Genomic DNA, 16,830 nt, shown 5'->3' with positions numbered 1-16,830 from the left:
AATTGTTTCCAATCACATTTTGGCAAAAGCTACCCCAATTACAAGTATATAGCTGCAGCTACTGTTCCTCCATCAACCCAATATTTGTTGCTGAAATAAAATTGACAACTTAATTACTATGTAATGTACAGGAAGAGACTCATAAAACATACCTAGAAATATTATCTGTCCTTTACTTCCGTTAAAGTTCATATCCCATTCTGATCTCATTTCACAGTTGCTGCCTCACCAGCCAGTTCTTTTTTTCTGGTTTCTAATGGCATGTGAGGCAAATAAAACACCTACTTTCTTCTCAGTCTATAGCTAGATCCCTTTGGTTAAAGGTTGCTATCTGTCGAGTGTATACCGTTCTATCTAATTCACTGCAATCATTCTTACTTGCATTGCAGGAGTTGGGTGGAAAGTAGGATTGAAAACAATTAAGAGTTAATGAAAGAGAAGTTGAGGAACTTGGAGAAACAAAAGAAAGAAGAGACCAGTAGCAGAAGTCTCAGCCATTGTAGTTTGGCCACATTTGAAAATTTGAAGAAATCATGGGTGACGGTTGGCCAAATGATATAAAGCGCTAGGTCAGTGTTGCATTTTACAAAGGAATGTGGTCAACACCAGCACTAATTGAACAAGAATTATACTTGGGTTTATTGTCACGTACCCACATGAGTACACTTAATGACAACATAATATTTCATAATATGTAGCTTGACACCATAGTGAACAGCTGAAATGACTGATGTTGATGCCTTAGATGAGGCAGCTTGATAAACACCTTTCTGTTCTTTTGTCCCTTGTATGTTGATGAACTCAGATAAAAAATGTGTAGAGACTTGTGTAAGGCAAAAACAGAGTCTGTTGGCCTTTTCCTTGCGCTGTGAACACTCTGTAATAGTTTGATTTTGTTTGTCTAGAGCTTTAGAACTACAGCCATTTTCGGTGAAACCTCTGTTGAGACGGGCTATGGCTTACGAATCCCTAGAACGTTATCGGCAGGCTTATGTGGATTATAAAACTGTTCTTCAGGTGGATAGCCGGATCCAGCTTGCAATTGACAGTGTCAACAGGTGAGCACTTTTACATTTGACTAATGTAATGGCTGATCATTTTTGTTAGTGTATGAAGATTAGAGGTAAAGATTTCATACTTGCACAATATTTAATCAGACAGCCCTTGGAACTTTATACAAATTTTTCTCTGCTTTGCCAAAATATTTTGTGTTCACTTTCTTCAATCAACAAAAATGAGTCATATTTTACACGTTGATGGCCTGCTGGTAATCAAGCTTTTGCAAATTAAAAAAATCAGATTTTTAACTTATAATGCCCTCTTTCATCTATAATTTACACAGTTTCTCCTGGCATTTTTTGGTAGAAGATTTTTGGAACCATAGGAAGAATGATGTAAACAGATAATAATCAAGGCAGTGTGGCAAACGCCGAAATAATGTGATTGATGGGCAATTAAATAGGTTTCTGCAAAGAGAAGGGACTGAAGAATATGATGAGAAAGTGAGGTTATCCATCAAAAAAAGGCCACCTAGTTGACCCTCTTAGATTTTCTAAAATTGAATTTCGCTTCTTATGTGAGGGAAAAGCTGAAGGATACACATCAACTAGACATATCTCACCTCACATGGCCTGGTCTGTATGACTCTCCAGACCTACAGCAATGTAGTTGATTCTCAGCTGCCCCCTGAAATAGCCTAGAAAACCATTCAGTTGTATCAGTCACTATAAAAGTCTCAACAAAGAAATGGAATTGGATTACCACCTGGCGTTGACCCAGGCACACTAGAAAGGATAATGGTTCATACAGCCCTGTTGACCATGCAAAGTACTCCTTATTAACGTTGGATGATAGTGCCAAAACTGGGAGAGTTGTCTCACAGACTAGTCAAACAATTGCCTGACATAGTCATACTCACAGAATCACACCTTGCAGACAACATCCCAGACAGCACCATCAATGTCCTTGGATATGTCAAACCCACAAGCAGGACAGACTCAGCAAAGATGACAGCACATTGGTATACAGTGAGAAGGAAATTAGCCTGGGAGTACTCAACATTGACTCCTGATCCCATGAAGTCACATAGCTTCAGATTAAACTTGGGGCAAGAAAACCTCCTGCTGATTATCAGTTACTGTCCTTCCTCAGCTGATTTTTCGGTACTCCTCCATGTTGAATTACATTTGGAGGAAGCACTGGCTGTCACTAGGGCACAAAATGTACCCCGGATGGCAGATTTCAATGCCCACTGCCATGATCAGCTTGGCAGCAGCACTACTTATAAAGCTGGTCGGACCCTAAAGAACGTAGCCGCTAGACTGAGTCTGCAGTAGGTGCTAAGGAAACCAACAAGAAAGAAAGATATATTTAATCTCATCCTTATCAATCTGCAGTCTGCAGATGCAATTGTCCATGACAGTATCAGCAAGCGTGACCACCGCACTGTCCTTGTGAAGTTAGTCCTGCCTTCACATTGAGAATGCCCTCCGTTGTTATGTGTGGCACTATCGCCATGCTAAATGAGAGACTTCTTCGAACAGATGTAGCAACTCAAGACTAGGCATCCACAAGGCACTGTGAGCCATCAGCAGCAGAATTGAACTCCAACATAATCTGCAACCTCATGACCTCATATATCCCCCACTCAATAATTACCATCAAGCCAGAGGATCAACCGTGGTTCAATGGAGAGTGCAGGAAGGCATTGCCAGGAGCAGCACCAGGCATACCTAAAAATGAGTTGTCAACCTGGTGAAGCTACAAAACAGGACTACTTGCGTGCCAAACAGCATAAGCAGCAAGTGATAGACAAAAGTAAGCGATCCTGCAACCAAAGGATCAGATCTAAGCTCTGTAGTCCTGCCACATCCAGTAATGAATGGTGGTGGACAATTAAACGATTCATTTGAGGAGGAGGCTTAACAAATATCTTCATCCTCAATGACGTAAGAGCCCAACACCAGTGCAAAAGGGAAAGCTGAAGTATTTGTGACAATCTTCAGCCTACAGTGTCAATGGAAGATCCATCTCAGCCTCCTCCAATAGACCCCAGCATTACTGATACGATACCAGTCTTCAGCCAGTTCCATTCACTCCACATGATATCAAGAAATAGTTGGAGAATTGGATACTGCAAAGTATGGATTCTGACATTTCGGCAATAGTACTGAAGACTTCTGCTCCAGAAATTGTCATGGCCAAGCTGTTCCAGTACACTTACAACACTGGCATCTACTCGACAATATAGAAAATTGTCCAAATATGTCCTGTACATAAGCAAGACAATCAAACCCGGGCAATTACTACTGTATCGGTCTGCTGTCAATTATCAATAGTGTTGGAAGGTGTCATCCATAGCGCTATCAAGCAGCACCTACCAGTTTGGGCTCCGTCAGGGCCACTCAGCTCCTGACCTCATTGCAGCCTAATGATGAAAGAGCTGAATTCCAGAGCTGAGGTGAGATTGACAGCCCTTGACAGCAAGGCTGCATTTAACTGAGTGTGGCATCAAACAGCCCTAGCAAAACAGGAATCACTGGGTATTAGGGGTCAAACTCTCTGGTGGTTAGTCATACCTGACTCAAAGGAAAATAGTCATCATGGTTGGAGATCTGTCATCTCAGCTGTAGGACATCTCTGCAGAAGTTGTTCAGGCTAGTGTCGTAGGCCCAACCATCTTCAGCTGCTTCATCAAAAACCTTCCCTCTTTCATAAGGTCAGAAGGCAGGATGTTCGCTGATGACAGTACATTGTTCAGCACCTTCCTCAGACACTGAAGCAGTCTGTGTCCAAATGCAACAAGATCTGGACAACATCCAGCATTGGGCTGACAAGTAACATTTGTGCTATACAAATGCCAGGCTATGGGCATCACCAATAAGAGACAACCTAACCACTGCCCCTTTACATTCAATGGTGTTACCATCACTGAATGCCCCACTATCAATATCTTAGCAGTTATCATTGATCAGAAACTCGCCACCTGACTCCTGAAAGCCTGTCCACTATGTACAAGGCATAAGTCAGGAGTGTGATGGAATACTGTCCACTTGCCTGGATGAGTGCATCCCCAACAACCCTCAAGAAACTTGACGCCATTCAGGATAAAGCAGCCCACTCGATTGGCACCACATCCACAAGTGTCCACTCCTCCATCACCAATATTCAGTAACAGCAGTAAGTACTATCTACAAGATGCACTGCAGAAATTCACCAACCATCCTCGGGCAACAAGATCCCGAAACAAGTCTAAGCCCACGGTCATAGAACATAGAACATCAAAAAGTACAGCACAGTACAGGCCCTTCGGCCCACGATGTTGTGCCGTGGAATAATCCTAATCCAAAAATAAAATAACCTAACCTACATTCCCCTCAATTCACTGCTGTCCATGTGCGTGTCCAGCAGTCGCTTAAATGTCACTAATGACTCTGCTTCCACGACTACCACGGGTAAACTATTCCATGCGCTCACAACTCTCTGGGTGAATAACCTCCCTCTGACGTCTCCTCTATATCTTCCTCCTAACACCTTAAAACTGTGACCCCTCGTGGCAGTCAATCCTGCCCTGGGGTAAAGTCTCTGGCTATCGACTCTATCCATGCCTCTCATTACCTTGTACATCTCGATCAGGTCACCTTTCTTCCTCCTCCTCTCCAGAGAGAAAAGTCTGAGCTCAGTCAACCTCTCCTCGTAAGACAAGCCCTCCAGTCCAGGCAGCATCCTGGTAAACCTCCTTCGCACCCTCTCCAAAGCGTCCACATCTTTCCTATAATAGGGTGACCAGAACTGGACACAGTATTCCAAGTGTGGCCTCACCAGGGTTTTGTAGAGCTGTAGCATAACCTCGCGGCTCTTAAACTCGATCCCCCTGTTAATGAAAGCCAAAACACCATATGCTTTCTTAACAACCTTATCCACCTGGGTGGCAACTTTGAGGGAGCTATGCACTTGAACACCAAGATCCCGCTGTTCCTCCACACTGCCGAGAATCCTGCCTTTAATCCTCTTTTCAGCATTTAAGTTCGACCTTCCAAAATGCATCACTTCGCATTTATCCAGGTCGAACTCCATCTGCCATTTCTCAGCCCAGCTCTGCATTCTGTCAATGTCTTGCTGAAGCCTGCAATAGCTCTCAATACTATTAATGGCACCTCCAACCTTTGTGTCATCAGCAAACATACTAATTACCCCTCGACCTCTTCATCCAAGTCATTTATAAAAACTACAAAGAGCAGAGGCCCAAGAACAGAGCCCTGCGGGACACCTCTCAGCCCTGACCTCCAGGCAGAATACTTACCATCTACAACCACTCTCTGCCTCCTGTCAGCCAACCAATTCTGAATCCAGACAGCCAAATCACCTTGTATCCCATACCTCCTGACTTTACGAATGAGCCTGCCGTGGGGAACCTTATCAGATGCCTTGCTGAAGTCCACATACACCACATCAACTGCTCGACCCTCGTCAACCTGTCTCGTGACTTCCTCAAAGAACTCAATAAGATTTGTAAGGCATGACCTGCCCCCCTCAAAGCCGTGCTGACTCCCTTTAATCACGCTATACTTTTCCAAATAGTCATAAATCCTATCCCTCAGATTTCTTTCCAAAACCTTGCTGATTACAAACGTAGGACTGACTGGTCTGTAATTTCCAGGGATTTCCCTATTCCCTTTCTTGAAAAGAGGAGCAACATTTGCCTCCCTCCAATCTTCCGGTACGCCTCCTGTGGAGAGTGAGGAAGCTAGGATCTTCGCCAGCGGCTTAGCAACCTCCTTTCTCGCTTTCCGGAGCAACTTGCATCTAGAAGGATAGGAGCAGCAGATGCATGAGAACATTATCACCTGCAAGTTCCTCCTACATGTCAGTCACCATCTTGATTTGAAAATGTATCGCAACTCCTTGACAGTTGTTGGGTCAAAATCCTGCAGTTCCCTACTTTGGGGTAATGTGCATCAACCTACAGCATATGGATGGCAACTGTTCAAGAAGGCAGCTCACCAGCACCTTTTCAAGGGCAACTAGGGACAAGTAATAAATGCTGGCCAGCCAGTGAAGCCCACACACCAGAAGTAAAGAAAAAAATAACATGCTTGAAGGTTCCATACATATACTGATTGAAAAAATTATTTCATCATTTAAGCATTTTGAAACCTGACAATTGTTCATTGATATTTCTGAAAGCTCTAATTAAGAGCATTGGGAAGACTGCATATCATTTGTGTGTACATTTTTAAAATTCTAAATATAGCCTATCCGTTAATTTGCTTTAATGTTTCTCCCTTTTTAAGTTTTCTGAGATGAGATGCCTACTATTGGCGAGAGTTAGGTCTTATGGTGCATCATAAAAGCTATTGCTGAAATCCCATGACTGCCTCGTGTATTTAAACAACGGCCAGCTGAATATAACCAACATTTACAGCTACACCTGAAAATTGAATTGAGAGCTTTTGGCATTGCTGGGATGCATCAACCCCTATATTCAAGAGAGCAAGAATTGATGGAGGTCACTGTCATTCAAGTAAATAGCTATAAGTTGTTTCAGGAGATCATTATACTCGGAGTGGAGCAGAAGCCAGGGAATCGATTGGCCTGGCCCTTTCTTTGATTGTTTTGATAATTTTGACCAGCAAACACAAATTGTGACCCAAATCACCAGCAGTGAGACAGTTCAGAGTGTAAAGTTTAATTTCTGGTTTGGTTTATTCCTAATTATAAGTGATTCTTGGCACTTAGAAACTGAGTTGTTTTGAAATCATGAGCAAAAGCATAAGCACATATGGATCTAAAAGAGCTAATACTGAGATGAGTCATAAGCTCCATGATGATATCATTTATATTTATGGGCAGGACAATTTCAGATCATGAAGGAATAAGGCCTAACACCTGGCCCTCATCAAAGTCTCTAGATGTTATGATATTAATTTAATCTGTAGGTAGTTGGTAGCAAGCAATAAACTGTGTTAGACTAGGAAGTGGCTTGCCACTGTCACTCTGGATCAAGCAGCCCTATAGTTTTCTACACTTGAATGTTGCTAATAGCATCTCTTTATACTAAGCAGTAGCTCAGACAGCACAGTGTGCTAGCATGTCCACATATACTATGTTTCCTACTTATTGAATTTCCATAGAAATAGTACATCAAACTTTAAGATTGATATAGCAAGTAAGGAGGTTTAGAGGTTTTGGTGCCCTTAAAACTGGACAAATCCTTGGGTCCAGATAAGTTGTATGCCAGGCTCCTGTAGGAGATGGGAGGAAATCACCAGCCCAGACTCAAATTTTTAAATCCTCTCTGGCCACAGGGGAGGTGTCAGAGGGTTGAAGAACAGCTAATATGGTCCCACTTTTCCAGAGGGTGAGAAAGATAAAGCAGGGAATTACAGACCAGTGAGTCTCTCATCACAGGTAGGGAAGCTATTGGAGAAAATTCTGAAGGAAAGAATTAATCTCCATATTGAGAGGCAAAGTTTGGTCAGGGACAGTCATCATTGGCTTTGTCAAGGGAGATCATGTCCATCACGTCTGGTTAATTTTTTTTGAGGAGATGAAGGCAGTGCTGTTGATGCAGTTTACATGGGTTTCAGGAACGTCTATGACAAAATCCCACATGGCAGGCTGGTAAAGAAGGTACATGGTATCCAGGATAAATTGACAAATTGGCTCCAGAATTGACTTAGTGGCCAGAGGCAGAGGGTGGCAATGGAAGTTTGTGTGACCGGAGGCTAGTGTTCAACAGTGACCATGGGGATCAGTGCTGGGACTCTTTATTGTTTATGATATGTAAACGATGAAGATGAAAATGTCACGGAGATGATAAGTTTGCGGATGACAATAAGATTGGCTGTGTTGTTCATAGTGAAGAAAAAGGTTTTAGGTTACAGGAGAATATAAATGATTAGTAAGCTGGGCAGATCCGGGGCAGATGCAATTTAACCCTGAAAAGTACAAGGCAATGCACCTTGGAAGAACTAACAAGACAAGGAAGTATTCAGTGAATGGTAGGATAGAGGAACAGATGGATCTTGGGGTACTTGTTTACAAGTTCCTGAAGGTGGCTGGGTAGATTAGTCAGGTAGTTGGGGCATATGGGACACTTGCCTTTATTGTAGATTATAAGAGCCAGGAGATCATGTTGGAGCTGTACAGAATTTTGGTTAGGCCGTATTTGGGGTACTGTGTGCAGTCTGGTCACTAAACAACAGGAAGGATATGATGGCATTGGAGGGGATGCAGAGGACATTCACCAGGATATTGCCTGGGTTGTTGTGCTTTAGCTATGAAGAAAGGTTGGATAAGCTCAGGTTGTTTTCTTTGGAGCAGAGAAAGTTGAAGAGGGACCTGATAGTTGTATTAGATTATGAGGTGCATGAGCAAAGTGGATACAAAGAGGTTGTTCCTCTCAGTTGCAGAGGGACGCACTTCTTTTGAGGTGCAAGGCAGGAAGTTTAGAGGGGATTTGAGTGAAAATTTTTTTACCCAGAAGATGGTGGGAGTCTGAATTGCACTGTCTGGGAGGGTGTTTGAGGCTAGTAACCATACAACCCTTAAAAAGTACTTGGATAAGCACATGAAATGTCATAACATTTAAGGCGATGGGTTTAGTGCTGAAAAGTGGGACTTGTGTAAATTTGACATAGTTTTAGCGGTACAGATTTGTTGGAATGAAGGGCATCTTCTGGACAATATGATTCTAAGAAGCACAGTACCGTGAAATTCAATTGTATATGTTATCAAGTTGAGATTATGTACTTTCTGGATTTCTTTTCCTCAGTCCACTTAAAGACCATTTATTTGGCTTTTCTACTCATGCAACTTTCTTACTCTCTGTGGTCAGGTGTATTCTGCAGCAGTTATTGTGTTACGATTTAGAGTGTGCCAATAATCAAGCTACGTTATTCTGCAACCCAACACAAAGATGTAAATACACAAATAAACCAGCAAGATGATCAATTTGCCTGGCTGACCTATTCAGGATAAAAGCAATTGACACCGGGTTTGATCGTTAATAAGAAAATAACTCAATTTATTGTAAACACACTTAAGAAATGGCAGATGACAGAAGATATTTTATCAATCTACTACATGTCCCTTTAGGCCCCAAATAAACACAAATTCATTCATGAATGAGACAGAAAAAAAGTAGATGGTTTGACATAAATATTCTAGGTGGAAAAATTTTAGACAGATGAAGTAAAATTATAAAGATCAAGTGTCCAGAGCACAGGATGGGCTAATTTTTCTTTCAGTCCTTTTAATACCAATGACACATTGTTATCCATAGAGTGACAGTTATTCTTCAGTTTGACAGCTGATTGCATGAATCTAGGTCTTTCTGTCTATGAAAACCCTTTCTTTGAAATTTCATGGATATTCTGTCCTTCCACATTCCTGGAAATAAGCATGAAAGATGTTTTCTTGCTGGCTTGGCATGGTTCTGGTTGTACTGTTTCTGCCGGTCTGCAACAGATTGCAGCTTGACCAATTTAAGGGCTATCATCCAGATGGTTTTTCCTTGATTCAAAATTCCTGATGCTGCTCTGATTTGATAACACAATTTCACTGCTCTAGAAGCAACATTGTCTTTATAGAATTAAAAATGTGTAGCACTTTTTCCAGGTTGCAAAACTCTCGTGGTATTTTTGCTCTCTGTAAAAAAAAAAAGAAAAATATGTAGTCCCGTGCATGTTTCCACCCTTGAAGAGATAAAACACTTCATAAATGTGTTTTGTCACCAGGTAATCATTTCAAATATGGAATACTGCACAAGAAAATATTTATTCATCCTCATTCATTCTTTTTGCAGGATTTAAATAATTTCTTGTGATGTTCCTCCCAAATTTTAAAACTAATCCAGTACAATCACAATCTTGATAATACATGGGCAGTTACATTATTTTTTCCAACAGCATGAACTTTTTAAAAATATTAAATGGTTTTGAGAATAAGCTCCATCTCACATTTTTTGTCTTGAATTTCATTTCAAAAGCTAAGGGACTAAAGCCAGTATATTAGTATTTCTTTGCACCCGCTACAAATATAAACTTTATAATGTTGAAGAGGCAGTAAAATCATTTTTTCCATTGAACAGCACTTCTGGTATTGATTTGATTTCCTCGTAAAGTACTCCATTTGGCCTCTATCTCTGATTCCAGTGCTGGTGCAAGACAACGACTTAACTGAGTCACTACCGTCAGTTGCCATGCCAAAAGGTTTCATAAAGTCGGGACAGCCAGGATTGGTTCATTTGCTGGGATTACTGTCTGCTTAGCATTCTGTTGTCCTCTTAGCCTGTTTTCATAACAACCTTATAGGTAAAGCTATTATGCATAAGTTAGGCATAGGTTTCCAATAACACCCATACACTCCCAGAAATCTCATGATTTCCTGTTGCATTTTAGGAACAGGAAATTTGATCAGATTCAGTGTTCTTAGCAAAACTTGCTCCTGCCCTTGGTAGGTTACCCTCCCTTTTGAGAATTCATGCTTGGTGGAACTTATTACTAAGGCAACTAACTGTAGTTGCTTAAACAGGTCTTCTGATGGCTTTCTATGTTCTTCCCAAACATTACTGTATATTACAATATCATATACATAAACGAAAAAGTTAGCATTTTAGCTACAACTTGAGTCACAAGTCTTTGGAATTTAGTTCAGAGTTTTTAACCTTAAATGACACGTCTCAACATTGGTATAACTCTTTTGGTATCACACAGGCTGGTAACCCTTTAGTTTTTAATGTTAACGGTGCTTGTCAGTACTCTTTCAACAGATCAGACTTGGAAGGGAATGAGGCATTGCCAAAGCAACTGAGTATGGTCTATTTTTGTTAGTGCATTCATTTTTTTCTGTAATCCGTACAGAATCTATTAAATCCATCTGGAATCATAAAATCCCTAGATTGTAGAAGCAGGATATTCGGCCCATCGAGTCCACACTGACCCTCCGAAGAGCATCCATTCCAGGCCTACATCCTCCATCCCTTTAACAATGCATTTTTCATGGCGATTCCACCCAGCCAGCATATTCTTGTACACCATGCATGGCTGAGCCACCTAACCTGCACATCTTTGGATTGTGGGAGGAAATCAGACCACCCAAAGGTGATCCGCACAGATGCGTAGAGAATGTTCAGACTCCGCAGTTGCCTGAGGGTGAAATTGAACCCAGGTCCACGGTGCTGAAAGGCTGCAATGCTAACCACTGAGCCGGTGCGCTGTCCCATCTGGTTAACTCCAACTATTTTGGTAGGTTCGGGTGATTTTCCAGAATATATTCAATCTCCATTTTCACCTGAGTTTGTTTTTCCAAGCTTGACTGAAAAGGATGTTGTTTTACCAGCACTGCATCCTGCTCCACCCACAATATTTGTGGTTAACATTGAAGGAAATCTGTAGAGGTGTACAATTTCCAAAATAACCTTACTAGATCTTCATATTGCCTATCCTCTGATTACAAGATTACATTGCCAAACTGTCCCAGAACTTCAGCCTCGCTAGTTAGATTGTAGGAGATTCACTTTGTGAATTATCTATCTTGCTTTTATCTCACTGTCACTGTTCCTATCATACTCCACTATTCACCATATAACATACCTGCTCTTTCTTAACTTGCTTTTGATGATAATAAGCATTAAATGTGTTTATATGACATAATCGATTGTTCTTTGTGCAATCGGGAGTATTTACCAGATAAGTTACTTTACTAATCCTCCTAACTTGCTTTTATAGATCACTGATTTCATGTTTTCAAATATTCTGGCTTTAGCATGTTTATCTGCCCATTCTTTCATTTTTGCTTGTGTAGTTTCTAAATGCTCATGTTCCTGACAGTCTGTAACATTGTGATGTGATCTAACCTTGAGGATTCATCTTTTTTTGCCTAAAAACGTTTCCTTAATCAATTTTAATGGAACTCTTAGCACACGACCATAGATCAAATTAAAAGGACTAAACCTAGTAGGGTCATTTGGGGAATATCTCGTAGCAAGTATGTAAAATATGCAACTCCAGTCTACACTGCTGCAGTGAGCCTCTCCTACATACATTCCATCTGCCGTTTACTGTTCATCTATGCTTACCTTTACTCTGAAGCCGTAAGTTTTTCTACAGGTATTTAACAGTACTCTCAGTTTGGTAGTCCAGTGCACAGGAATAAAAGAGAAATTATTGAGGAGATAGTTCAGAGCTTGGATCTGTTTAAGTCTGCTGGTTATACTTTTCTCAATCTGTCTGCAAGAACTCGTTAGTTGTTGGCTACCAGGAATGTATTTTAAAACAAATTACAGTGAGTTACTTTCATCTGTACTTGAAGTCTGGTTTCATGTTCCTGGCTGTCATAATGTGAGAAATGTTGATTTAAATTGTTTAATGTCTTGCTGGAAATTGTCAAATATGTGTCCCAAAGTAGACAATCCTAAAAACAAGTAATGGCTGGTGATGCAGTGAGAAAACAAGACTATGAACTTGATTAAATCAAACAGCATGCACCTTTTGCTAGTTGTGGTTAGTAACTATTTGCTGGGTAAATATCAACTGCTGGCTGTCCCATTTCTACTAGAATGAGTCGCATTCAAGTAGTTGAAATTGGAAAGTGATTGCCTATCCCTGACTGTTTTGTTTACAGGGTTTGTTGAACCAGATTCACAATGCAAATTGACAATATATTGCCATTTGTGGAATCCCAGCTGCAATTTTTAGTTTCAAAGTGTGACTCATTAACACTCAGTATTGAGTAGCCTAAACAGCAACTGCTTAGATTTATATAGTGCCTTTAACGTAGCAAAACAGTTCAAGGCATTTTGTGTTAGGAAGCAAAAGCAGGCATTGATGCTCACAAACGAAAACCTTGATCAAAGAAATAAGTTTTAAGCAATGTATTAAAGGGAGAAAGAGAGAGAGAGAGAGAGTGCTGTAGACCCTAGGGCTGTGAAATGGCAGATGAAATTTAATTTGGATAAATGTGAGGTGTTACATTTTGGTAAGGCAAACCAGGGCAGGACATAATACAGGTAAATGGTAGGGTCTTGGGGAGCGTAGTCAAACAAAGACACCTAGGGCGCAGGTGCATAGTTCCTTGAAAGTTGAGTTTCATATAGACAGAGTGGTGAAGGTGTTTCATGTGCTTGCCTTCGGTGGTCATAACATTGAGTATAGGAGTTAGGAAGTCATGTGGTTTTACAGGACACTGATGAGGCCACTTTTGGAATCCTACGTATAATTCTGGTCTCCCTTCGATAGGAAGGATGTTGTTAAACTTGAGGGTGCAGAAAAGATCTCCAAGGGTGTTGCCAGGACTGGAGGGTTTCAGCTACAGCAAGAGACTGAATATCCTGGGTTATTTTCCCTGAAGCATCGGAGACTGAGAGGTGACCCTTTAGGTTCATAAAATCATGAGGGGCATGAATACACTGAATAGCCAAAGTCTTTTTCCTCGGGTTGGGAAGTCCAAAACTACAGGGCAGAGGTTTAAGATGAGAGGAGAAAGATTTAAAAAGGACCCGAGGGGTATCTTTTACACGCAGATGGTGGAGTGTGTCTGGAGCTGCCAGAGGAAGTGATGGAGGTGAGTATAATTACAACATTTAAAAGGCATCTGGATGAGCATATGAATAGGGATGGTTTAGAGGGATATAGACCAACTCCTGACAAATGGGACTGGGTCAGATTGGGATAAGTTGGACGAAGGGTCTGTTTCCATGCTGTATGACTCTGACTGTATGACTCTATTACTGTTACCAGGATACAGTTAATCATTAAATCCTTTCCTGTTCCGATGTAGCAGACTTCATTTGGCCCACACATCTCACTTGTTGTTCCTTGTTGAGATCTGGTGAAAGGTATTGCCCACTGACCATCCGGGGCATGTATGGCTTTCTGCCGAGCCCTGATGTCCATCTGCTCCCCTCCCCCTTCTCATTATTTCAATGAAGCTGTGTTCGAAGGAGAATGCCTATGAATATACTGTGTTTGGGGCTTATTGTATAAGAGATGTGATGCCAGGACCACATCTTCCAGTGCCTATCTCATCACTCCTTGTAGCCTTTAGCAACTGTAAATAACTTTGGAAAACACTGTATACTAACAACAGCCAGCAGGAATCAATCTGCAATTAATTTGAAAGTATTTGATGATCCCTTTAAACAGGACAAATGTGCATGTTTTTCCAGCTGCTGAACATGTGTTCAGTCATAAGTAATTAAGATAAAGCATTATTTGAAGCTTTGAGCTCCGAAATGGCAATGTTCTTGTCTGGTCAGCTCTTTGCACTGATTGACATTGCAATATTCCTACTCTGTCTTCACCTTGGAAGTGTATCTGTATGGTGTGGACACCATTTTGGCTTCCTATTTTGCTTATTTATTCAAAAATCAGGCACTACACATCCATATTTTGCATCAGTAGAATTTACATCATAAATACAAGTCATTCAGCTCAACAGGTCAGTGCTATACATTAGCTTTCTCCCACTCTGTTTACTTCATCTAAGCCTGTTGGCCTTTCAGTAGATTACCCTCTTCTTCATGTAGCGTCCCTTTATCCGCATTCACGCTATTTATTTCAACCACACCATGAGGTAGCAAGTTCCACGTTCTCTCTTAAGAGAGTTAATGTATCCGGCAGTGATCTTCCATCCCAGCCTCCTGCCCATTGCAGCTATATTAATATCAAGACCAGTGTTGCCCCTCCAGTTGCAGCTCATTCAGCATTTTCACACTTTCCTCCCTAATAGCGGACAGTAATATTAAGGAAATATGATTTATGTTGTATTCTACCTTTATTAATGCATGTGTTGCATGATAAGAAATGCGCCTACATTGTCAGGACTAGCAGGATCCCTATTGGCAGTCAGTAAGAACTAAGAGAGTTGCTATTAGTTAGTCATGCTTCACTGTTTGTACAAGTTCCCCACTGCATATCTCAGTGGTTTGAAATCTGGCCAGTGACAGACAAAAGATTGAGAAAGATCAGGAGATGGATGAAGTTTCTAACAGTTTGAATTACCTTGACCTCCCCTTTATAAACTAGTTGAATGTCATCCTCCATTGTGTGGCAATTGATAAAGTTGTGCTGGTTATTTTAGTAAATCCCTTCATATGGCTGAACTCATCAGCTCTTCGGCTGAAAACACTTAATGAATGCATCCTCAATTTGGAGGTCCTCATCTGATATCTGCTTTTGCAAAATTGAATTGTATTAACTGTAACCTTTTAAAGTGTGTTTGTAGCATTCTACAGTCTGATTCCAAAAGCATGTTGCTATTTAAATCACCATAACCTGTACTTTGGGGACATATCTTGTCCAATAACTTAATCAAAATAAGTTAATCGCTTGCACCATGGTAGTTATCTCTGCATGTTATTATAACTAACCATGGGCACTCTTCTAGCAAAGTAGTAGTGTTCCTACTTCTGAACCAGGAGTTCCGGGACCAAGTCCTACCCACTCCAGAGGTCTGTAATAACATCTCTGAACAGGTTGGTTAGGGAAAATAGGTATAACGAGCCAGCATTTGTGGAATTCTCAGCCTTTTAGTTTTAAGGGAAATTCTGCCTGAAATATTTATATAAGTATCTTGCAGACTTATTTTGAGAATGCCAAGATCCTGTGTCTTACACTATATTAATGACCTAGCTGAAACCCCAAGGCACACATCTGGTTAAAGTAAACATCTACAGTGGTTGATTGTCAATCAGCTAAACTCAGATTAGAGTTCTGACTGAGCATAACTCTAAGGTTGTGTTCACCTCAGAATCAAACTATGTGAACTTGAGTACCAGCATTTTCATCCCATTGGCAGGATGCATTTTGTCTATATAATAATGATTGTTATACATTTGTATTATGTGTGTTGGGAATTCAAATTGTAAAGCAAATTTATTTTAACAAATGTAAGTATTGCATGTTAAGAGATAAATATTATTAATTTGATTCAAAATGTATTGAGCATCATTAATGCAAGAGGGATGAGGAATAACAGTACACGTATCACTTTTATGCTGGCTCATTTCAGAATTTCACTGAGGTCATCAATGTTATCAGCCAATGAATCATTTATTGATGTATAAAGCAAATGCCCCGTGCCTGTTTGCTCTCTCAAGCAATTTATTTTTCTTTGGAAACCAGCAACCACAATGCAATTTTACAAACTGAATCTATACAACTCATTTATGCCATTAACATATTTCCCGACCCATACAAATTCTTTCTTAATACCAGTTTCTTTTTGTAACCATCACCAGTAAATTCTGATATCAGAGGAGAATTCTCAGGCAGGTAACACAATGTTTCTGATTTAAAACAGTTGACCATCCCTTCAAGTAATTGATAGAACCATACCCTTGTTAGTCCCTCTCTCCCTCCATCAGGATACTTCAAGATCATCCCACCTTGACTCTGGGCCAACCACCAGACTCCACTTTGAGAATCTTTAAAGAAAGACAGTTTGGAGGAAAATGAGCTAGCAACCCTGAACCCTGTGGCTTCACTTGTATTTGCATACAGCAGTCAAGAAATGCCAACAACAATGATTGAAAATGAAGGGGGATGGAAATATATTCAACTTAGCCATTCCAAAGGCGGTTACTGCTCCAGACAAGCAAATAATAATCCCATTTATCCATCTTATCTGCATAATCCCATAATTTCTTTTTCCTTCATCCATCTAAAATAATCTAGACTTTAATGTTGTTGAAGTTTCTGTCACAACAGGCTGCTTCACCCTTTAACCATAGAAATGATTTCAGGTTTATAGTTAGTAACAGAAAGATGTTTCTCTTGCTGAGTCTTCCATATCGCTTATATATAATCTTGTATATATGGTCTTACT

The 16,830-nt window shown here is 40.6% G+C and overlaps 1 protein-coding gene across 6 annotated transcripts in view; it reads left to right on the top strand.

Annotated features, from left to right (window-relative positions):
- The window catches only part of LOC125451579 (sperm-associated antigen 1-like), a 118,071-nt gene that overhangs the window by 61,174 nt on the left and 40,067 nt on the right, over nt 1-16,830 (top strand). For all 6 annotated transcript variants that reach the window (XM_059646000.1, XM_059645999.1, XM_059645996.1 and 3 more), the window contains one exon: nt 906-1,058. In XM_059646000.1, coding sequence (XP_059501983.1) covers nt 906-1,058 — 153 coding nt within the window. The remainder of the gene's footprint in view (nt 1-905; nt 1,059-16,830) is intronic.

This window comes from Stegostoma tigrinum, chromosome 5 (assembly GCF_030684315.1).
Source record: "Stegostoma tigrinum isolate sSteTig4 chromosome 5, sSteTig4.hap1, whole genome shotgun sequence".
Lineage (NCBI taxonomy): Eukaryota > Metazoa > Chordata > Chondrichthyes > Orectolobiformes > Stegostomatidae > Stegostoma > Stegostoma tigrinum.
The sequence above is the reverse complement of the archived record's forward strand: the minus strand, read 5'-3'. Positions and strand labels throughout refer to the sequence as shown.